The sequence below is a fragment of the Corvus kubaryi genome, unplaced genomic scaffold, assembly GCF_017639235.1.
Source record: "Corvus kubaryi isolate FWS band 111438036 unplaced genomic scaffold, C.kubaryi_AGA036_p1.0 133, whole genome shotgun sequence".
In the NCBI taxonomy this organism is placed as follows: Eukaryota; Metazoa; Chordata; class Aves; order Passeriformes; family Corvidae; genus Corvus; species Corvus kubaryi.
Genome location: NW_024580667.1, coordinates 11335902 through 11359840, shown reverse-complemented (window position 1 = coordinate 11359840; position 23939 = coordinate 11335902). Strand labels below are relative to the sequence as shown.

The 23939-nt window shown below is 39.9% G+C and overlaps 1 protein-coding gene across 10 annotated transcripts in view; it reads left to right on the top strand.

The window, feature by feature from the left end:
• The window catches only part of CNKSR2 (connector enhancer of kinase suppressor of Ras 2), a 208689-nt gene that overhangs the window by 23905 nt on the left and 160845 nt on the right, over positions 1–23939 (top strand). For all 10 annotated transcript variants that reach the window (XM_042036458.1, XM_042036444.1, XM_042036425.1 and 7 more), the window contains exon 2: positions 12108–12271. In XM_042036458.1, the coding sequence (XP_041892392.1) occupies positions 12108–12271 (164 nt within the window). The remainder of the gene's footprint in view (positions 1–12107; positions 12272–23939) is intronic.

The window sequence follows — 23939 nt, the reverse complement described above, 5'->3', positions numbered from 1 at the left end:
TTATTTTGAAAAGTATATTGCTAAAGAAAATAAAAACCCAACAGATATATTTTGCCATGATCCAGTTGTTTGCACTTCCACTTTACAAGCTTGCAGACCATGTTGTAGATTTTACATGATGGAATGTATTCTTCACTTTTAGTGAGTGAGAGGAAGAGCGGGGAAGAGCAGGCATGTAAAGTTATCCTTGCATGTTCTCTTATGTAAAGCTCTCTGCTTTGGATATTGTTTGAAGCAGATTGCGTTAGCCAAGAAGCTTAAACACAAAATGTTTTTACTTCTTAACATAGTCTGGATCTTTGCATATGAGAATGTAATAAAGCTGTATTTACAGGACTGTTTGTAAAGTAATTTGAACATATTCTGTCCAATTATGGTTGGTGTCATTAGGGTTCTCTCCTAGTTCTGAAATCCTTCCGTAGAGGAGGCAGATAGAGCCAAGAACGCTGGATAGTTTTGCTGGTTGTAGAAGGAAAATCAAATGTAAGGAGAGGAAGAGTAATTTGAAGCATGGATGAAGTCATTGTATAAGCACTCCCAACCAAGCCTAGCATCTTGGTCCCCTGTTGCTCCAGAGAGAGGTTCAATGTAAGTGTAGCAAAACTACAGAATTGCTCCTGTTGCAAAATGAATTGCCTTGCTTTTAACTATGCTGCTGGGCTTTATCAAAACCACAGACCCTCAGTGAGGACATCACCAATTAAATCTTGAAGCCTTATTTGAACCATTAGCAGATTTCTCCAGTGGGTGGGAGACAGTGTAAAGTACAGAGGTAAAGCAAAGCTTTAACAACCGTTGTATTATTTTTTCGGGGACACAGTGTTCCAGCTTGTGCCAAAAGGATGCCTTCTGGCATAATAAATTCTTGGCAGCAAAGCTGGTTTTCATCATGAAAAACTCTAATAAAGAGTGTGGAGGGGTTATTTGACAATTTTGCATAATAGCATATATTAGTCCATGTGAGGGAGGAAGAAGAGGAGGGCCCTTCGTGTAACAACAGTGTGTTTAATGTGGCTGCTCCAGAACATGCTGTAAAAATGCAAACATGGGAAGGCATTTGAAAGGACGACCAGTACTTATTTACTTACTTGGCTGGTGTCAGGGGTGTGCTTGGCTTACATAAACATCTTCTGACAGTCTAACATTATAGGATTTTTTTCCCTTTAATATATGATTCATTTATATTTTGCAAAGGTGTGGGATGGTTACTTAGGCATCATATGTGAAGTGATGAATATTAGAAGTATAGTTTTCCCTTTCTTCTTCAAGACACTCCTACACATATTGAAGTATTTGACCAGTGGTTTTAAGTTACAGATGTTTCTTTGTCATGTGCAGGGGGATGCACAGCTTTTTCTGCCCACAACTCTAAAACTATCCCAAGTCTCACACTGGGCTGAGTTGTGCGAACTCATTCTAAAGAGCTTCAAGCCTGGGAATTGCATGGGCGTTGCAAGAGGGAAAATGAATGGGAGGGAGTTCACTCAGAGTTTGAAGAAACTTCCCCTCCTGTCCTGCCTGCTGTGTTCTTGCACATGTGATGGCTTTGCACTTTCTGTAGTTTTATGGTGTGAAGCACAGCTGCAAGTCATCATGGGAGACACTGAAAAGCTATGGAAAATTAAGACTTTCATATCTTAAGTCCTGAGGGAATGTTTCAGACTTAGCCCCTTCTAAACTGTTTATATTAAAACAGTATGACAAAGCCAATACCACACCTATTTAGACAAAGCCTTCCATCCCTAGGGAATATGGTGGTTGCATTTCAATGCTTACAGTAATATTGGGGAATTTGATAGTTTGTTGTTACGTGGTGCAAAATTGTTTGGAGGCAGGTGCTGCACATTAGTGCAGTTGTGCTCACAGATGTGCAGCTGTAGCCCAGGGCTGGGACAGATGGAGGGCTGGTTTGCTTTTGTCCTTTCCAGTTCTGACACTGTTATCATGGTGGTGTGCTTGAGCCTTAGTGGTACTCACTTCATTAATATCATTAGTGCTCAGTGCTTGCTAGAGAGATGTGTTGGAGAAGTGATAAAGCCACATGCTGTTACGAGGTGGGCAGTTGTTTCTCCTGTGTAAACCAGTGGTGTAGCCTCTTTGTGTGGTGGTACCAGAATATTGTATGTTTGGGGATAAGCTGCGTTGTAATCTTGTAAAGTTGCCTTGGTCCAGTACAAAGGTAAACCTCCCGAAACTTTGAAGTCAGAAGGACACTGCTGAGAAAAGCTTTTTGTTGTGCTCATTCATATGTTGCTTTGTATTGTATGGGGATCCAATTAGTAATAAAGTTACTCCTTATAGTTCGATGCATAGTAGCAAATTTTTAGGAAGCATCACATCCCTACAGTGGTAGTGATACAGACAGCTCTTGTACAAAGAATCATTTTAGAGGAGAAAAATGGTAGCATTTGAAATTTTAACATTTAATGAAACACAAATCAAATAGATGTTCATTAATGGTATTTGGATCCCTAATTTTATAATGGTGGTTGAAAAATGCCTATATGCTAAGGTAGTTGCAATGTATTCTAGTTTACTTGTGATAATTGGAGCAGGAACATGGTACTTTGAGAAAGAAGTTAAACATTGTTTGGACCCAAGGAGATTTCCCTTTCCTGAGGTACTTTGCAAACTACAGTACATGTGAAGAATGAGGGGAATGATTGTGAGAGTATGAAAACTGCAAAGTGAAACAGAGTAGAAGTAAAAGTAGCTGTTGAGGGATTTGCCTTTATTAGCTAGCCTGCGTGAATTTCTTGGGAAAAGAGAAGTTTATTGAGCTTCTTGGGTCAGGGCCATGTCTCCTTGTGTGTTACTTTGTTCAGTCTCTAGTATTATGGGACCCTGAATGAGACTAGACTGGCTGGATTCTTAAAAATCATAAGCCTGGATCATAAAAATATATTATTACACATAAAGTGTCAATGTCACTTTTGCCTCTTGCTTTTTGCAAAGCTTTGGTTGTACATTCCTGTCGTCAAAGCTGTTTCAAAAATCATAAGGGAATAGACTTAAGTAGGAAAAAAATCAAGGCAATAATGGCATTTCCTCTTCGAAATTTTAGGGGAGTATTTAATTCAGTGTTTATAGTCTTACAATCTTTATAATGCTTGCACAACTTTTTGGAGAACTTCTGGGTTTGGTTCAGATATTTCCAGTTTGTCTCAAGATGCCTCTCCTATTGGGCTGAACTTCTAACCCTGAATTTAAAAATCTGTCATTTTATACATTTTACTATGAAAGTGAATGCAGACTTTCTCATCCCATCCCCACTGGGGCTGTCCTAGGCCCCTAAAGCTGGATGTTGTGTTTATCAGGAGTAAGTGAATGTGTTACTTTAATTTTGCTCCACTTGAGGGATTCCTGATATTTAATGATGCTGTGGATTGTTTGGCTCCTCTCCCTTCCACTGTCAAAGAGATTTCTGCTGCCATTATCAGCTGCACAAACTTTTCAGCACACTTCAGCATTTCTCATGTGCAGAGGCCACAGCTGTAGTTGAACAATGTGTTCGTTGTAATCCAATAATGAAAGTCCTAAATATAACAATAATTATAACCCCTTACATTGAGAACAATATTGATAATCAGGGATACTAATCCTTGAATTTCATAGAAATAAAGCTCGACACTGGTTGTTGCAGAGCACTGCATAACACTGTTATCCATGTTTTAAGATTTTAAATACTTTGCGAAACTAGTATGTGCTTGTGTAAAGATTTGGCTTTGCTATACAGATGGGCATAATGGAAGCAAAAAGTACACAGAGAAATACGAATGATTACATTTATCAACAGCTAAACAGAACACTGGATATTATTCTTGTAATTAACATGTCTATCTTGTCATAATAAGCTCTGATTATAAGTAGTCTAACTTATTTTATTAAAATAAGCCCTATTGAACACAGCACCCAGTTTGTTCTTGTGTATTTTTAAGTCATGCTTGTAATTAGTCTACATGTATGTTTTTGGTTTCTCTGTCTCCTTCTTTAATTTTCTTTTTTCAATAAAACACTTTTAATACTTGGTCAGTGTGAAATTCTTTGTAAAGTAGAGCTCTTGATGAGCCATGTATGATCCACAGAGTCTTGACGTTTCTGCAATTTTCTGATGAACAGAATTGCTGTGTATTGCCAGCATGGCCATACAATTAATATATCCAAGTCTCATAAAAGTTTGCAATCTCAAAAAGACAGTGTATCTGTAGGTACAGAAATAGCAAATCCTTCAGAGTTGGATTCCTTGAGCAGGATTTAATTGCAGAATTCATAGTGACTTGAGACAGTACGTCTTTGATCTCAGACTTCTGTTTTGATCCATTGCTATCACAAATACCACTCTTTGACTCCCAGGTTCTTGCCTAGTGCGATGCTAGCTCCTTGTTTGCTTGTGGCTTTTCCTTTGACCAATCACAGGTCCTTCTCCTGGGAAGGACCTTAAAAAGAATAAGTCGAGGTCTAAAATATACTTCTATTTCAATTCCTTATTTTGTGTATCTCTTCATGAGCCTGGTGCTTCCTTATTTACCTCACGGCTGTACACAGGACCTCTGATCTCATTGCCAGGGTCTTGATATTTGTAGGACCTTTGAGAGAGGCTGAATTTGGATTATGTTGCTGCTTCTCATGTTCACATCTTCTCTCTTTTGAGTTTTTCATTTTACAAACTTAACACTTCTGGATGTAGTAGTATATACCCAGTGGATATAAAGTGGGGTTTTTAATTGTGTTTCTCTTTCAGTATCTAAAATAATAGTTTTTAGTTAGCAGTAGCTTTCAGCTAATGTTTTGACTGAACATTTGAAGGTTCCTAGTAAAAAATACATCTAAACTAAACTGCACATAGAAAACATGTAATCTTCTACTATATTCTATGAATATGCATGTTATGCTTGAAGGAATAATTATTTGGATATTCTTGGTAATTTTTAATGTTTTTCTTTAATGCTTTTGGAATTTTCTTTTACTCTGCTATAGTCAGAGAGAGGGGGAGAAGGGAGTGAGAGACAGAATAATTCTATAGAGTAAAGGACAGATATGTTTTGCAGTTAGAGGGCTCTCACCTGAAATTAAGGTAAGCAGTGCACAAAGTGATTGTCCAGCTCTTTTGCAAATACTGCTGTAATCCAGACATTCTTTTTTTCATTAATCCAATACCTATTCCTTAATCTGCCTGCAATTAATGTGTTGGGGTTTTTTTTCCAGTTTCAAATATGTCATAATGTTTTTTCAATTTGCACTGAAAGCTGCTTGTGGTGGTTCATTGAACATTCTTCCTACTGTGCTCCTCTGGGATGGGGCATTACTTTTTTGCAGCCATCCTGTTCACAGTAGGCATTTGCCATCCACTGCACTTAAAACGTTCTGTTCTTTGCACCGTCTTCTGGCACTAATAACTGTGACATCTGTTTGTCACATATGAAGCCCAGGAGGTGCTGAAGTCCCTGAAGCAGTGAGCATCCCTTACGTGAGCATCACTTCCGTGGGCAGAAGAAAATTGTCTTTGCCTCTCAGGTGGGGAAGCAGCTGGCTTGGCTAACCCCTGGTTTCTATGGTGACATTAAGATTGAGGGACATGGAGAGTTTCCAAATGCCCATCTCCCGTGTGCAGATTGTGGGGGAAACTGGCCTTTCCTAGTCTTGCCTCTCATGCTGTGGTTCTGAAGAGAAAACGTGAGTGGGGATAATTGCCTGCTGTGACCTGCCAGCAGTGTCTGTGCCCAGGAGCAGCTCTCTGGTGGAGGTGGAAGAGAGGGGGTAGTTTACTGCTTGGTTGCCTTGCTCTTTGCCATAACTAAAGCTTGTATTTTTGTACAATTAAAATGAACAGACTAGTAGCCTGTCAGCTCTGGATTAGTAAAGCCCAGGTGCAAATGCATATGTCATAGCAAAATGTTTTAACTTACCAGGAACTCAGCTGAATATTCAAGTTTGAAACATATGTAGACTGATGAACAGTTTCAAAGGTGGTCAGTCCTTAGGAATAGTTGGCTTAAATTTAATGCATATTTAATGGTGAGCAGGGATAAAACAGCTGTAACTTTTGAGAGGTCATTTCCATCATGCTAGTTTAGGTAAAAATTTTGCAAATAGTATTTTGCAATATGAAAAGGCATTGGATAGTGCTGCATATATGCACACCCAGTTTATATTACATTCTAGCTTACTTTTCTTTTTCATGGCTTGGTAAATTCTGTGCTGTAGTCCATTGCTTGAATTTGTATTTGTTAAGGTATAAAATCTGATGGAGTTCAGGTACTCTTTCTGTTCTGATTTAAAGATAAATTTGCTTGCCTTATATTTAAGGAAAAAACAAAAGCCTGTCATTTTGGTTTTTTGTTGTTGTTGTTTTGGTTTGGTTTTTTTTTTTAGTTAAGCTGTGTGCCTTTCCCTCCCATGCAAAACTATTCCGTGTATTGTTTGTATGTTACTGCTTTTCAGTAAGTGCTGTGTTTACAGAACAAGGACTTGCTCAGGGAAGTTGTCAGTTTGCATCCTCACTCGGATATACCAGGGGAGTAGAAATATATACTTCATTGTCAAAGTTTCAGGTATGATAGTTAAACCTGTAATGTTCATCATCTTTTCCTTAACCCTAACTGAAAAGGTGGCTGATAAGGACAGAAAGTCTGTTATTTCCACTGTTGTTTTCCAACCTTGAAGAAATGTTCTTTTACTGCTGATTTGGGGAAGAATATTCTATCTAGTTGCCTCTGTTTTTAGAACTGTATCTTTAGAACTGTGTCTGAGCAGCTGATTTTTAATTCAGATCTAGCCATAGAAAAAGCCTACTTAATGTTTTTTAGTCTCTTAGAGGTGGGAGAAGAGACTGAACTGCTTGCAGAGGAGGAGCAGACTGAGATCAGAACCTCCAAATATATTTAATGGAGAGGCTCATTTGAGTTTGAATTACCACAGATGTGCATAACGTGTTGTGGCACTGTATTACAGGGCAGTTTGTTAGTTAGCTTGTTTCAAAAGATGACCTGTTAACACACATCAAAATAAGACAATACTTCAGAATGATCATGAAGTTATTAGTTAGGAGACTGTGAGCATGGAAGATTTCTCTGGAGGGTCCTGCTTATTCCAGAAAATCTTGTGAATAAAAAAATGAAATTAAACATTTCTTGATCAGTTTCTGTGATGCTCTTGTAATAAAAGGAATTTTGTAGAAATCTGTCTGATTTGCCTCTGTGAACCAGTAAAAATTGTTAATGATTTGATGAACTCTGAGTAGGCCCATACAAGGTAGAACTCAATGACAGAGTAGGGGAAAAAAACCCAGCTCCGGTATGTTCTACTTGCAAGATAAACTTTTCTAGAGAAGTTTTGGGGTTTTTTTAATGCTTAAAGCATTAAAACATGCACAGTTTGTTTTGGAGGAGCTTTTTTACTTTTTTGCTGGTTTTATGTGTTTAATCCCACAGGTGAGGTAGAGCTTGCTTTAGACTTAACAGAGTTGTTCCTTTTCTGTCAATGCACAGAATGGTCCTTTTGTGTACATAGCATCTCAGGTATACACACCAGCTAACAAAGATGGGCAGTGTATTAACATCTTAAATGCTCTTGTAGGCGAGAATCAAACGAGCCAGGTAATGAGTGTATAGTAGGATCTGGGCAGCATTGCCAGACTCCATGGTTGATAGCATGTGGGGCAGGGGAGTCCTTCTTGACTAGTTAGCATCATTGGAGGTCTGTGTTTTTTCTGGAACTCAAGACCAGCAATCTTTCAAGGGGAAAAAAAAAAGGTTATAGTATATAGTTTCCTTTAAAAAGTAGGTTTAAAAGGAAGAGGACTATCATCATACAGTTTAAGAGGACTAGTGTCACACTTAGCCTCTCTTACTACTAGAACACCTGTGCCTTTACATGTACGCAAAAAATCTTGCAGTTACTTTGGGTATGGAGCAGAGTAGTTGAATATAAGACTATTACTTGTGTACTGACATCACAGAACCTGATTTGGATATACTCTGGGGCCTTACGCATCCAGAACATAATCATGAACCTGGCTTTTGGACTGAGGCCAATTCTTAAAGCACCCAGGAGTGCTGGATACATGAGAACCTTAATCTCACCCATGGCCAGGAACAGGGAGTAGTGCATCAAGCTGAGTTATTTGCTGGAATTCCTGTGGTATGTGGGTTGGGTGACATCCTCTCATATGACGGCATCTGGGGGAAGAGGCAGAGCAGACCTTGACAGCTAGAAAAATTGCTAACTATGTTGAGGTTGGGTGGATATTGGACTTGCAAGAAATTAGGAAAAGACAGTGCTCTTAAGAAGTTATTTTCGTTTAGCTTCCTCTCCAGGCACCTGATGTTTTTTGGTACATCTTGTCCTGTCCCAAGTTAATGGCATCATCAGCTGGGAGCCCTTGTTCCCTGAAGCTCCCCTCCTGATGGTTTGAAGGCAGCACCAGCTGTCTGGCTGTGTTGTGGCTCTGGGGGTAATAGGTGTGGGAGAGGAATGCTGGCCTGTTTTGTTGGCCTTATTATTATCATCATCATCATCATCATTATCATCATCATCTGTGCACAGTTTTGTTTCCAAAAAGAAGAGCTCTTCTTTAATTTAGAAATAAAATGACAGAAATAAATTACTTTAAAAGGATGTTTAGGGAATAAGGAGAAGTATTTGTGGCAAGCTATTCTGAAGATGTCATCCAGTATATGGTCAAATTATTTTGTTTTTTCCTGGCTGTAGTTTCTATGAAATTGGTGAGTCAAACAATTGTCAGTAATATTCTTGTTGTCTTAAACTTTTTTCTTACCCTGTAGGAACTAAATTCATCCATCTAGATTACATCTGAATGACAAAAATATTTAGGTAGCAGGAGGAGGAAGAGTAATGCCTTTATGTAGAATTATCTGTCAGTAACTGTTTGTTAAGTGCATCTGTCATGTCTTATTCTGGATTTGTGTTGATAGTGCCTTAACTGGTGATTCATTTTTTGATACCTGATGATGTTGATTATTTTAATGTTACTCTCATTCAGCAGTCTATGTAACCAGTGTGGGTCTTAAGTTTAGGTAAAGCACAAGTACACTGAGCCCCTCACCCAGATCATCAATAAAGATTTTAAAAAGGCCTCAACACTGAGCCATGGGGAACATCACTTGTGACCAGCCACCAGCTGAATGAACTCCATTCACCACCGCTCCCAGAGCCCAGTCATCCAGCCAGTTTTATACCCAGCCAAGAGTACACCCATCCAAGCCATGAACAGCCAGTTTACCCAGGAAAATGCTGTTGGGAAGCAGTGTCAGAGGCTCTGCTGAAGTCTATGTAGACAATACCACAGCTTTTCCCTGATTAACTAAGGGGGTCACCCTGTCACAGAAGGGTTGGTAAAGCAGAACCTGCCTTTTCTAAATCCATGAGGGCTGGGCCTGATCCCCTAGTTGTCCTGTATCTGCCATGTGATTGCACTCAAGAGGAGCTGCTTGATGAACTTTCCTGGCATCGAGTTCAGACTGACAGGTCTGTGGTTACCCAGCTCCTCTTTGCAGCACTTCTTGGAGATGGACATCACATTTGCTGACCTCCAGTCAGCTGGGATCTCTCCAGTTAGCCAGGGCTGCCGGTATATGATGGAAAGTGGCTCAGTGAGCACTTCCACCATCTCCCTCAGTACCCTTGGATGGATCCTATCTGGCCCCACAGACTCGTGTGTGGCTAGGTAGTGTAATAGGTCACTGACCATTTCCCCTTGGATTATGGACACTTCATTCTTCTCCCCATCCCTGTCTTCTAGCTCAGGGGGCTGGGTCCCTGGAGAACAACTGGTCTTGTTACTCAAGGCTGAGGCAAAGAAGTCATGAAGTACTTCAGTCGTTTCTTCATCCTTTGCCACTGTGTTTCCCTCCACATCCAATAAGGGCTGAAGATTCCCTATGGCTCTCCGTTGGTTGCTAATATATTTATAGAAACACTTTCTTTTTTCTTTTATGGCACTGGCCAAATTAATTTTTAGTTGGGCTTTGGCCTTTCCGATTTTCTCCCTGCATAACCTCATGACATCCCTGTAGTCCTCCTGAGTTTCCTGCCCCTTCTGCAAAAGGTCGTAAACTCTCTTTTTTCCTGAGTTCCAGTGAACGCTCTCTGTTCAGCCAGGCTGGTCTTCTTCCCCAACAGCTCAATTTTCACCCAATCACAGAATGACAAAATATTCTGAGTTGGAAGGGACCCACAAAGATCATTAAGTCCAACTTTTAAGAGAATGGTCTGTACAGGGATCAACCCCCCAACTTTGGTGTATATTAGCACTATGCTCTTACCAGCTGAGCTGATCTGAGCAGCTGCTCAGAAGGGAGAGGGCCTCTCCTGCCCTTTTAAGATTTCTTTCCTGAAGAATGGCTTGAGCAACTATCGGATTAGAAAGAGCAATGAAATGAAGGCATAGCTTCAAGTGCTTGATTAACCTAGACGTTTAAGTGGCTTTGTTTTGGAGGCAGAAAAACAGGCAACAGGCTCTGGAAGGACATGGTTGAAGTCTGCTGGAACTGGGGACTTTCTCCTGTATCTTGAGGCTGGAGTGTTTCTTTTACAGCATGTTTGTGTATGGTTTAGTTTCAGTGTGTGAGTTCTAGAGGTTAAAGCCCTATGAATATTGTGTTGGTGTAGCAGGGACAGAGTGTGGGTGACTCTTGTCCAAGGGCTGAACCAGGAACGACAGGCTGGCCTGGTACTGGGGCATCCCTGCCTGCAGCATGTTCCTCATGCGAGTCTCTTTTGACGTGTGGCTACACCCTAAAAGGCACAAATGAGAACCAAAAATGCAACAAAACCAGTTTCAGAGAAGCTTTATGTTGTATACCAGGGCTCTTACAGGATAACTGGGGCTGAGCAGTCAGATCAGTCTTCTATCTTCCACTTATCTTCAGATTTTTCAGACATTTTGATTAGCAAGTAAGAATGTTCTTGCTTCCTTCCAGTCTAATGAGCAGATGTCTTTTCACTATTAGGGGTTTTTGAAGACATTTGTCAGAAAGGTTATATCTCTCAGGAATCAGCAAAATTAATGCATTCAGAGTTTTGTCAGTTCCTGTTGCTTGGTAGAAGTCATGTTGATCCATTGGAAAGTATTCAGACAGAAATGTTAAATGGACCACCAACTACCTGAGTCTTACTTATCCCTTTGGTACATGAGTGTACATGCTGCAGAGCTTCCCTGTACTGTCTGGCTCTCTTGGGCAAAGATTGATGGGCAAGAGATGTGTGATGGATTCTCTCACGTTCTGCAGTGCTCTTTGCTCCAGGTGAAAACATGTGGTCAGCTGCATGTCGTTGACTCATAATCGAACTGAAAAGGTAGAATATGGATGCCCCCCAAAGCAGGACCTCTACAACCCTGCATTCAGCCGTGTCCTGAGCAAATGTGCTGCATGACCTTCTAGGATATTATTTGGTACAATGGGCCTGTGTCTGCTTCCTGATCACTTTGTTCTGAGAAGTGCCCCCAGGTCTTGAGTGGCTTTTCATGCTCGTTTGCGTACTGTGACTCCTTACAGGTTCTCTTTGTGGTATGTTGAGCTGGATCTGCTGCTGCACTTGGGCCCCTGTTTTTGCATTTGTAGTGTTACTGCCTTTCCTATTCTTTAGCGCTCTTTGCAGCTTGTTTTAGCGGCTGGCATGATCTGTGGACTTCCAGTTGACTCAGCAATATGTGAGTGACCTTGGAGTAGGAGAGACACTGTGGTGTGGTGCCACTTTCTGTTTGACTGCGTGTTCCATTGTTCTCCCCTCTCCCCTCACCCCTCTCCCCTCTCCTGTCTCCTTCCAGATGTGATGGAGGCATCCCTAACATACCTGTTATTAGGGGCTGCCAGATTGACATTCATAGCACAGTAAACTACAAGAATTCAGGGCTTTGGTCGGGGTTCAGGAGCAGTTGGTATCATCCACAAGTGAAAAAAACATGGCTGCCATAGCTCTCCAAATCTTAAGGTTTCTGGGTAACATAAGGTTTTTTTAATGTTAATATACTTCTCTTAAAGATAGGACAAGAATCCTCTGCTGGCTTAATTTTTGGCCAGTTTCAGTTCCTATGGCAGTACAATGTTGCTAACTTTTTCTTCCCTTCTTCTGTCCTTTCGTTTCAGGTCTTGATGATTGCCTGCAGCAATATATAAAGAACTTTGAGAGAGAGAAGATTAGTGGTGACCAGCTACTGCGAATTACTCACCAGGAACTGGAAGATCTTGGGGTCACACGGATTGGCCATCAGGAGCTTATCTTGGAAGCAGTAGACTTGCTCTGTGCACTGGTAAGCTTCTTGGGGCAAAGTGGGGAGGGGTGAACAGTGTTTGCATATTCACACTTTCTGTGCTCAAATTGCTAGTCCTAAAGGCTATCTAAGCAGCTCAAGAAACTCCTGATTTATAATGTATGAACAGTTTAGCATTTTAAACCAGGGGCAAGATAAAGGGAAAAGTCTATTGATAGAATGATGCTTGTTAAATAAACTGGTATCAGAGATTTAGGGCTTGCATATCTGTCTTTATAGAATAAAAGTTTGTCTGAAATCACAATAAAGCTAGACTGGGTTTGGTATGGAATGTAAAATAGTTATATATGTGAATGGAGTAATGGAGTATTGGTTGCTCTTTACAAACAAGATGTTCTGATGTTAACCATGGCATTCTTCACTGATCCTTTCATGCAAATTATGTTTTAGATGATTTCTTGAGCCTGATGAACCATAGCTGCTCGTATTTCACAGTAGAAAGGATTAAATACTGAAATCATGATCTTATATGTAAATAATATATAAATTTTTGATGGAGCATACGGAAGGATTTTGGTAATGGTCTTTTCAGTCAGGTCATGTCGTGCATAACTAGGATTATCTGCTCAGTGAGGGGTGTGGTGCTGACTTCACCCTTAGGAACTTCTAGTGTAAAGATTAGTGGTAGATTGGGCACACTGCATTCTCCACTGTAGAGAGGATTGTGAATAGCTCTGTTAAGATGTACTTCACTGCCTAAGGTGGTGTTTTGTGGGTTTTTAGTACATATTATTTTTCAAGCCTCAGAAGGAGCTTTTAAGAAAGCTGAATCCTGGGAGAGGCAATCAAAGATGGTAGGCTGAAAGGCTCTTCAGAAGGGCTTGTCGGTTCTCTATATGCAGCAGCTTTTCTGAATACCCTCTTGTTGCATTTTTGGGGTGATGTGAAGTGTAATGAAAATGAGAGTGAAAAAAATAAAACATACCCCCAAAAAAAGTTAAAAAAGGGAGAGAAGGGCTTTTTCATACAGGAAAACATTTGATTTTAACCACAGATTATCTTCTGTAGAATACTGTTTCTGATAACATTGCGATGTGACTCAGTGCAATAAGTTAACTCATCAATTAGTTTTTTAAATAAGGAAGTTGCAGGCTTAAAAAAATGCTACTGATATAGAAAGGAACATAAAGAGAGTTATTCACAAAGTACTTTTTTGATCAGACAGTGCAAAAGAAAACAAGAAAGTAAATACTTCAGTTAACTGGGAAAGATAAAGTATAAGTTAGGGTGAACACCAATGACCATTTTTCCCAATCACACAGAGAAACAGATTGTGGCTCTTTGAAAAATAAAGTACTTTTACAGAAAAAAAACCCTTGTTTATTAGATGAAATTTCTTTTTTCCTTGGTATGTAATTACAGATATTATCTTCAGACAAACAAACACAACTTGTCATTGTAGCTTCTTTATCTTAGGCAAAAGTATATGGAGCGCAGTTAAATATAAAATAAGGAATTTGTAGCAAAGGCTAACACTGCATCTTGAATGCATGCAGTAAATCTCTCCCTTCCTGGTCTTTGTTGCACATACAGTGTTGTGTGCTTTTCTGAATTTGTCTTAAAGAAAATTGCTAAAACACATAGCTAAAACACAATAGCATGAGTTCAGATTGCAGCTTCTAATTTAAGATGAGGTTTTTGCAGTCTCACAATTGGCTCCTGATGGCTCCTCGGGGATATGAAATGTTATTGTTGTATTGATTTTAGTGGACTTAATTTGAATTTATTGTTCACCAATCAGATAAACCTCTTAGAAAATTTAATTCAGAGGCAATCCTTTTGGCTGTATTGGTCCTTTACTTACAGGCTTTTCTTTTTTTATTGCATCAGTGAATGTCTATCCTGGGTAGGGCTTGCCTTTTCTTCTGATTTGACTCTAATATTAGCTGTATTGTTTAGGAGAGCATTAGGCCTATGACTCTCCAGTGTAGGATAACTGCTAATTCAGATAGTCACTATGCAAGGTTTTCTTTTTTTAATGATCTGATTTTTTTTTTCTGTTTCACTGGAGTTTGACAGAGGTTCCATGATAGAACTTAGCATGAGTTACAAAATATATGATCCAAATGAGTTAACATCTGTTTGGATGCTGGAGATGATGGGTAGCAAGATGAGCTATGAATAGTAAAGTTAATTATGCCTTGCAAGCTTAACCCCTGATTGATTTTAAAGTAATTATTAAAAAACCAAAAGGATTGTTGCTTCTGCTTCTCCCCCCTTTCTCTCTGAGTTAGTGAGTGACCACCTAAACAGTTTTTGGCATTGAGGAGAAATGAGGGGACAGAACCCTTTCCACTGTTCTTCTCTGTTCCTGCTCTACAGAGGAGAGTTTTCCAACACAAAGTTGCTGTCACTTAGGAAAGCTTCTGCAATATTGATTGCTGATGTGCTTTATTCCTGCCCCTTTCCCCCCCTCTCCCCCTGTATTTTTTGGGGGTAAACTTCTCCTTGCAGTTTCTGCCCTGGCAGCTGTTGATATGGCAAATGGCAAACCAGCTGCTTATGTTGCATGCCTATAGTTCATGGGGCTACGTTTTCGTACTGGGCGAAAGTGGAGAGCCTGAGCAAGGATATCTGGCGGGTGTGAAGAGAGCAAGGCACCCCAAGTGGGGACTCTTTGAACTTGTGCTAAACACCCAAACTGCCACAGTAATAGCTGGACGCCAGTTATGATTGGTAACGCTGTTTAAAGGATGTTCTTTATGGGTTTTTGACAGAAGGTGGGTGGGTGGCTGGCTATGGTCTCTCACATTATTCGCCTCCTGTCATAAGCGCCTGCAACAAATGGATCCTCCAGTGTTCGTGAGCTGATCAGAGGACGAATGGTGGCCTGTGCTATCCATCTTCAGTACAGTCTCTCTTGGCTGCCAGCCTGCCATCCTCTTGACAGCAGAGCAAGCATTCTGGTGGGAGATTCACAGGTTTTCTTTTCCTGTGGTGCTTCAGAGAAGGAGGAACAAAATTTTTGCCCAGCTGCTACTGCTGTTACAGGTCACAGTTGCTGATAGTGGTGGGGGTGTACATCCTGCATACCGTCATTGGAGCTGAATGTGCTCTGGGAGAGGGCAGGCAACCTAACTTACATGGTTTGTCTCTTCCCTCTCTCCTTCAGACTGTGAAGGTGGGAGCATGTTCAATAGATTATCATGCCTCGGTGCAGCTTTGTGTTTTATAAAATCCATATGTCAGAAAGGGCAAGATAAATGAAATGTTCTCTGTGCTTAAAAGAAAGGAGTAGTGAGGTCTGTGGTGGTGTTTTGTTGCTGCTAAGAGTTTGTTGCATGTTTTTCAACGTCAGAAACCTTGATGAAAAAACTATGATGGATATATGCTGGCAGACTTACTTTATTTCCAGCAAGACAAGTCTCTTGTTCTTCTCTTTCTGTTTAAATTGGGACATGCAATCACACTGGTGGTGTCAACAGGTAGATTGCTTGATGTGGAAGGGCATTTTTATTTACACTAACAAAATCACCCAAAGTAATTGACATCTCAAAACTGGTTGAAAATGGTAAACTAAGGAACAACATGTCCAGCTCTAGAGATACAGAAGAAACTACTGAGTTTAGTGCCATATTTCTCCACTATTCCCAGGTAATAAAACATACAGTTGTTCATCAGTTCTAACAACCGCCATTCGGAGCTTAGCCTCAACATGATCCTTTTCAGTATGTGTGTGAGGGTGAAGCTAGTCTAACACTGCTTCACATTCAATCATTAAACAAACAACAGTGTAGCAGACCTTCATCCACACATGAAACGTGACAAGCCTTGTTTCTTTGGTGGTTGCTTTAAAAACTGAATGTGAATGGACAATGCCAACAGAAAGTAAAATGAGAAGAAAAGGAGATGATGCTTACAAGAAGAGAAATGCATAATAAAGAAAAAATTGCTTAGATAATGCCATCAGATCACTGTATCAGTCACCAGGTTTGGAGTGCATCTGGAGGTCTTGTAGCTCCTGCTATGCATAACTGGCGTGAAGAAAGCAAATAAATGCACATAGTTCTTTTTCCATCATCTGTTTGTCAGGGGATGGTATTTCATTTACCAAAACTGGGTATGACCATATTTTGCTGAATGTCCACAGACTGTAAATTTTATGTCTACTTGGTGTCATTTTTTTCCTAGAAAACACTATATACTGCCTGGAGAATACAAAGACTGAAGACTGCACAGCCAAACATGGCTTCTTCCATCTTTAAGAAAATAATCTAGTTTACCACAATGCCTTGATAAATGCTATGCCACATGGAGATTCTATTTGTTTTTAGTTTTGCTTTACTTCTCCTAAGTATTATGTTCATTTTGTTTACATGAAGATTAAATTAGTTTAATTTGATCTTGCAAATATTTTTTACATAGAGATCTTAAAGTAGGAGATATGTTCTTATAAGAATATTTGAAAAGCTTCACAAATAATTTTTGAATGCTCTAAAGTTTTTCTTTAACAAAGAACTTTATAATGTCCCTGTGAATTTGCAAAATAATTTGTCAGGGAATCTTCATTTGTGTTGAATAGAATTTGGTTAAAAAAGAAAACAAAACAGTTTTTGCTTTATAGAGCATACTATTCTCAGTACGAGTTTTCATGCTAGTTAGTTAAATCTGCTATGGCTGCACAGGAATTTATTGCACACTATATTTGAATTTGTAAAGATAGAAGATTGCAGCCAATGAAATAGCATTATTATTTGGCAGAGAAAACATTGGTGTGCACTAACAGCATGAAATTACTTATCATTTACCACTAACACAAAACATTTATATGCAAATGAATGTAAAAAATAGACCTACTTTACCCATGAATGATTTGGTGCCTCTTAAGAATTATGCCTTTTATCTTAATTTCATCTTCCTGCCATTTCTCACACAGACATACTTTCCTTTGCACTTATCACTAGTCAGATCTTAAAACTGTTTTGTCAGTAACAGTGAATATTAGACTTAATCATCATAGTGCTAAATGAGGAAGGCTTCATTTCTGAATGGAGATTTGTATGTACTGAAGGTGGAATTTACTGTTAATATTCTGAATGCTCATAGCAGAAAAATTACTTACCCTTTTCACTGTTGCCCTTTGCAAGTTAAAGTTCTGCTTATATATCATACATCAAGTGTCTTCCTGTGCTCAGCCTGAGCTAACCTGACTGCAGTGTAGGAAATCCTGAAGTCCATCACCAGATCAATAAAGCTAAGGAGCTAAAGAGTTTCTGGTAGCTCATACAGATCACATTGAAAATGCGTTAGCAAATCTTTTACACAGAACTGCGGTAAACCCCGTGGTGTGCCAAAGGCAGTAAATATGTCTGTATGCAAAAGGTGAGCATCCTTCTTCCCACCAGCCTCAAGAATCAGTTTTGGATCCCAGATACGTTTTTAATTCTGGGGTGGTTTTCTTTTTCTTTTCTTTCTTTTGTTGTTTTTTTTTTTTTTTTTTTTTTTTTTTTCCTTTGGACTACTTAGAGGTTTGGGCAAGTATGAAATACATACACTGGTTCATAGAGCCATAGCATGGTTCAGGTTGGGAGGGACATTTATAGAGATGTAAACCCCTAGTTAAAAGCAGACTGGATAAAAAGAGCTGTTACAGTTTAAAACGTTTTTAAAAGGTAGTGTGTTCACAACAATACTTCCTTCCTTTTTCAGAAAATTATTTTAAACTGCTAATTAGCTTTTTAAGACTTTCGGAAATGCATGTAACTGAATATGGAACTGGTAGTTTGAATTACAAAGAAATAAGAGCACTTGGCTGGCTGGGGATAAAATTACATGAGAAAGTAGAAAAAGAAAAAAGTAATGAGCACTTGGTCTTGCAGAGTCTGTTGGTTGAACAAGAATAGTTTATTGTTGATTGAAAGAAGAACAGTTTATATAATTGCTCTATTAGTGCTGCAAAGCATGGCCAGGGCTCAGCTTTTGCTTGATTGTGGTGTAGAAAAAGAAGGGCATTTTTCAAGAAAGGAGATAATGATGGTGACTATGAATCTTTCCTGGGTTCTGCAAGGCTATAAATATCATGCACCTGAGTTTTTTCTGACTGTAAACATTTAGGACAAATATTTATACTCTTTGAAACCATTTGCCTTTTAATCAGTGTTTGTTTAATAATTGCAGTAAATGTTAAGTGTCATTTGAGCTATCTGGGGTTTCTGTCCTTATCTGCTTATTCTGTGTTTATGAAACAGATGTGTTAGGATCATGTGTTGTGCACTTCTAAATTACCCCATGTGTCAGTGCTATTTGAAGGAGAGATAACCTTAGTGCTGGCATTTTGAGATGCTGGAGGAAGGGCCGTTAGAAATATATGTTGTAGGCAGATCTGATGAGGTATAACGTTACATAAGGCACCTTCCGTATGACAAGCTGTGATATCAGTTGCTCGCAGCTTTGGGCTGGTAAGCTATCTGCCTCATACTTTGTGGGATGTGTTCAGCCAAATGTTTTGGAGAATGAGGTTCAGATGCATTTTGTTCATTTTCAAAATCAACTTCGCAGGCGAAGGTTAGAACTTTTCTTGGTGAATTTTTGTCCACCACAAATTTTCAGGTGTGGTTTTGAAATTTCTGCCATGTGCTGTGGTATTCATGTGATGCTGTTTGGATTATCCATTTAAAATCTTCCTCAAGCTTCTCAAGAAATGAGGACCCTGTGAACTTTACTGTTTCCAGGTTGCTTGTTTAAAAGCAAATAAATAACACATACAGAAAGGATACTCAAGAATTAAGTGTGGAAGATGAAAGCACTGAAAGATAGTGAAGAGAAGAATTAAACTCACTTGAGGTGATTTTAAGTCCATTTCTTAGCAGCCATATGCTATTCTTGCCTAAAACTCCTGTGTTCATCCTGTGAATAAGTAGAAAATGACTTTTTATTGCATTAGAGAGAACTTACTATTTCATCCCTGTGATAGTTATCTTTATTACTGGAAGATACCAGATATAATCGAGCAGTTTCACTTCTTTACAGATAATTTATTACTCAGTACAGCTATCTAGACTATAAAATTTGTCGTTTTGAAAGGTTGCCATTTTCTTCTTTCTTTAAATTATATTGCTTGTGTGTGTTACAAAAAATATTTACCAAATTAAAAAAAACCCTTTACCTTCTTCAGTTTATACAATCCTGGTTGCCTTCTGCAGAGGAGCAGCAGAAATTAATCGATGTAAGCACTGCTATCTGCTCTGCTGTCTGGTGAAAATACTGCTTTTATTTTCTTCTTGCCCTCAAGCACCAGTGTTACAGTAGCATCTTCATTTCCCATCTTGTGTCTCTTCAGTAGATGTTAGCACTGGTCATTGCATGCCTTTTGCTCCACATGGTTTCCAGCAGTATGGTTTTCATGCCTTTTGTTCCACAAGGTTTTCAGCTTTCTGGGCTGAAGAGAAGACACAGTGATTTAGAAAGGTGGGCAGAGAGGCCATATGCTCATTTCCCTGTTGTGGAGTGTTTGTAGGAGTCAAACAGTGTCACTGAACTTGATGTAGCATTTCTGCTTGGAGGCATAGAGGTATTTGTGGTTCCATAAAAGTTGTGATTGAGACAGCTGTTTTAAGGGATTTCTGGATTTGTTAATGGGACTGTGGTTATGTCTGTATTGCATGTTGCACTGTGTTTATATCTGAGCTTGGCTTATTTAGGTAGCTGAGATGTCCTTGCACTTGCAGTGGGCAGTATAAAAATACCCTAAACTGAGGTCCTGGCATCTTCTAGACTGTCTGAGCCAGCAGAGATAGTTAGCACTGTATGTGTTAGGAACCCTTTACTTTTCAACCTGTGCTAACAGTGTCAGATGCACTTCCCTGCCAGCAAGAGTCAAGTGAATTTAACACAGGAAAGAGGTGAAGTCTAATTTTTTTTTATCATTATTATTACCATTTTTTTAAATTGAGGGAATCAGGGAACACAACTACTGAACATTGATCAAGCTGTAATTTTGCTTTACTTCCACATTTGGTTAGTGAACTCTCTTCCTGCTCATGGGGTGCTGGTGAAGGGGTAGGCTGGCAGAAGGACCAGGCTGGTTCTTCTCACAAAAATACCCAGCAAAACTCATCAGTGGTGATTAGAGCTGCTCCTTGTCAGCATATGAAGAAAAGAGCTACAATTCCTCACTCACACTGTCATGTGAAGCCACAGAAAAGTAATTAGCAGGTAAGATGTCTTTTAATAGCTCCCACCACCTTTAGTTCAAACACCTGCTGACAAGCTATTACTCTGTGTAGCTTAGCTTCATCAAGTTCTTGTTTTATGATTGCCAGAAGAGACTCCATTAGAGCCATTTCTGTTGGAGCAGGGTATCTCTGAAGTGGCCTCTTGTGGAGGAAGCGGATGCCCAGACTTGTGTCACTTCTCGTAATCTCTACAAGCATGCAGAGATTTCTTTGTGCTTCTTTCAGTGACTGTGAATATATTTTGGCTAATGAAAGCACAACTCGTGTTAGTGCTGTCTAAATGCAGACTAGGGGAAAACAAAGAACTGTCTGCTTTGCCTGCAATTATCTTCTTACAGTGCTTGAAAATAAACGCAGTGCATTTCTAAAAAAACCATATTGTTAATAGTATATTATCGAATATAATGTATGATTAAACTTGGCAGTTTTTATTTAAGCAAGCTTTTTTCCAGTATTAGAACACACAGCTCTGGTCGCTTTTAGTGTGGGCCAGAAATATTAGTGATAAACAAAGTGGGGATTTTGTTAGCTTGGCTGCTGTTTTAGCATCCTTCTACTTAAATGCTTCGATAAACACAGCTGCCCAAAAATAGATTTTGCCTGAAATTTATCTCTGTATATTCCATCTCTGGCTTTATCTGTATCATATTGCAGGTGGAGGCTTTACCAAAGTCAGTGCCATCCTCATGTGAGACTGAATTTACATGTGGTTTAGGCTCAGTGTTTTATGTTAAAACACACACACGCAGACACACATTTAATGAAAATGTGTGAAAATAGGCTTTGAATCTGTTAACACTGCCTCTTCCTTCTCTCATATCTGGTGGTGAAAAAAGGCATCTGAAAAAGAATGTGGCTGTAGGTGGCCATCACTTAGATATTAAGAGGAAGCCACTAAGCTTTTATAGCTGATTTTCTAAAGAAGCATATACATAAATGCAGCCTTTTTTTTGAGTGTTGTTTTGCTTGGTCTGCAGTGTTAAATATTGCAGATTTTGTTTTCTTCTGATGCTTTACTTTCTGGTGCTACTTCAGGTTTGTATGCTGCCTGCCAGGGCTTCCTCTGGGGTGGGCATGGAACGCCTGCACAGGCTGGGGACCAGCGCCTGCCTGTCCAAGCAGGTGACAAGGTGACAAAGAGGAGACAGCAAAAGAGGGGGAGCTGAAAAGATGTGGGGTTGTTGAGGACTGTTGGGATCCAGCCTGGTCCTCAATGTGGTCTCCCCTGGCCGCGAGCCCTGTGTGGGGCATGGCTTGTGTGGCAAGAAGGTGCCTAGGCTTGTAGGGCACCTTGCCCACTGCCCCCCCTCTCCTGCCTTAGTTTTATGTTTGGATAATCAGACTCAGCTCCTTAGGAACAGCTTGCTAAATTGTGAAATTCAGTGTTTCAGTGCATGGGAAAGAAGGCAGCCCTGTGAGAAGGCCGGTGGTCAGCCTGCGGTCATGCCCCCCACGTTTGGGGGTGTGAGTGCCATGCTGTTGTGCCTTGCTTGTGGTGGGGCTTTGCTTTGGCTGATCTTTAAGACATTTTCAGTGATTTATCATTCATCCAGAATATCTTTCATTTGTTTCTTCCCCCATTAATTTTGCCAAAATGAGCTAGATGCTCAAGAAGCAGGATGAAGTAAGAACAAACCTGCTAATCTTTTTCAAACTTACTCCTACCTACTCCTCAATCCCCATCGTGCTCCCTCAGCCAGACCAACCACAGAAAACTGCAGGGAAAAACCAGATATATTTTTATCTGATGTTTATCTCTTTACTTTGGACTGATTTAATAACTTATTAGTTATGAGCCATTTAGCTGCATAATAAAGTACATTTTACTTTTCAATCCCAAGTAATTGTTTTCATCTTGTAATTTTTTATTTATAACCTAATACTATCTGTTGTGTAATTGCTCTTGAATATTTACATGATGGAAAAGTCACTGCCCAAACATACATTTTATCTAATTGGGGACTGAATGGGGTGGCAGAATACAGCATCTGTGTAGTTGAGAATCATGCCTGCAAAGCCTTCCTTGCCCAAGGTAGGGATGTTCACAGAAGTTCCAGTAATGGTTTGTAAAGCACAACCTTAGTGTATGGTTAGTGTCCCCTTAAGCTGAGCTCCAAAGTGCATTCTCTGCTGTGGAAGGATGGTTGTTGTCTTAGTGGCTCCCTCACAAAGTGTGCTCAGTTTACAAGCACACAGAGCTGGCTGGGAGATGGCAGACGAGCCGTGTGCTGTAGTTTCTCCTTTCCATCATGAGCCCCCATTGGCGTGGGAGTGGATGTTGTGGGAGGGCTGGGGGCTCACCGGGACTGGCTTCAGTATAATGTTCCTGCAGTCCCTGTGTAGTTAAAGAGGATTAAATTCATTAGGAGATGGTTTAGATTAGGAGCATGACAACTGCTGTAAATAATCACCACCTCACACCCTGCCCCCGCAATTCCTATAGAAAAACAGCTAAGGTAAATAAGCTTCAGCAGTCTTAGGTTAGCATTGGCGAGTGTATCTCTTCCCCCATCTCTCCTTGTGGACAAATCAGCATGGGAAGCAAACCAGGGGCATGGGAGGAAAGCTGGGGAGGACATGGAGTGTCATTAGGAATTAGATTTTTCTATGTGCATCTGGGGGGCTTTGTGTGTTCTACTTCATCGTTTTTGGTAGGAAATGGTTCACATTCTGTAATGAGTAGCCCCTTCCATTGTTGACTGAACAAGCTGTCAGCAGCCCATGCTATCACCCTTTGATGTGGCTGAAGTGAGAACTTCCAAAATTCCGTAATTCTCTTAGAGGAGTACTAAGCTCAAGTCTGCAATTGATCAGTCCTTTGGAAAGGCAAAATAAGTCCTTTTTGTATCTATCACTCTTTGTGTGTGTCAGGAAAGCAAATCTATTATAGAAATAACAAATTGCTGATGGTACTATATTATATTGTAATTGAGAAATAAATCAGAACATTTTCTAGAGGTGTTTTGGTAACATTTTTACCTTTGAAGGATTTCCAAGTACTATTTGTTAATATTTCTGCATAGTTATTTCTGTCTCTGCTTCGCAGCTAAGGACCTTAATTTAAGAGATTGACTCTTAAATGGAAACAAAGTTTAAAACTTGACTTTAAATTAGCAACATAGAGGTTGAGCCGTGCAGCGCTGTGTTCTCTGGTCTGTGATTGTGGTGGTCCTTCACTGCTAAAAAGAATAGAAGTATGCTAATTAACTTACTTAGATCTCTGAAGCCAACAAAACCAATTTAGTATCACACCATGTCCGTGCTGCATACTTACAAGCCCTCATGCTGGCAATGTGTCTTAGGAATTATTGTGAGTATGGCCATGGGGTACTGGTCACTAACCATCAGGGTTACAGAGAGAACCCTCTGATCGAGGCCAGGTTGGATGGGGCTCTGAGCTCTGAAAGTGTCTCTGCATGTAGCAGGGCTGTTGGAATTAGAGAATCTTGAAGGTCCCTTCCAGTCCACACCGT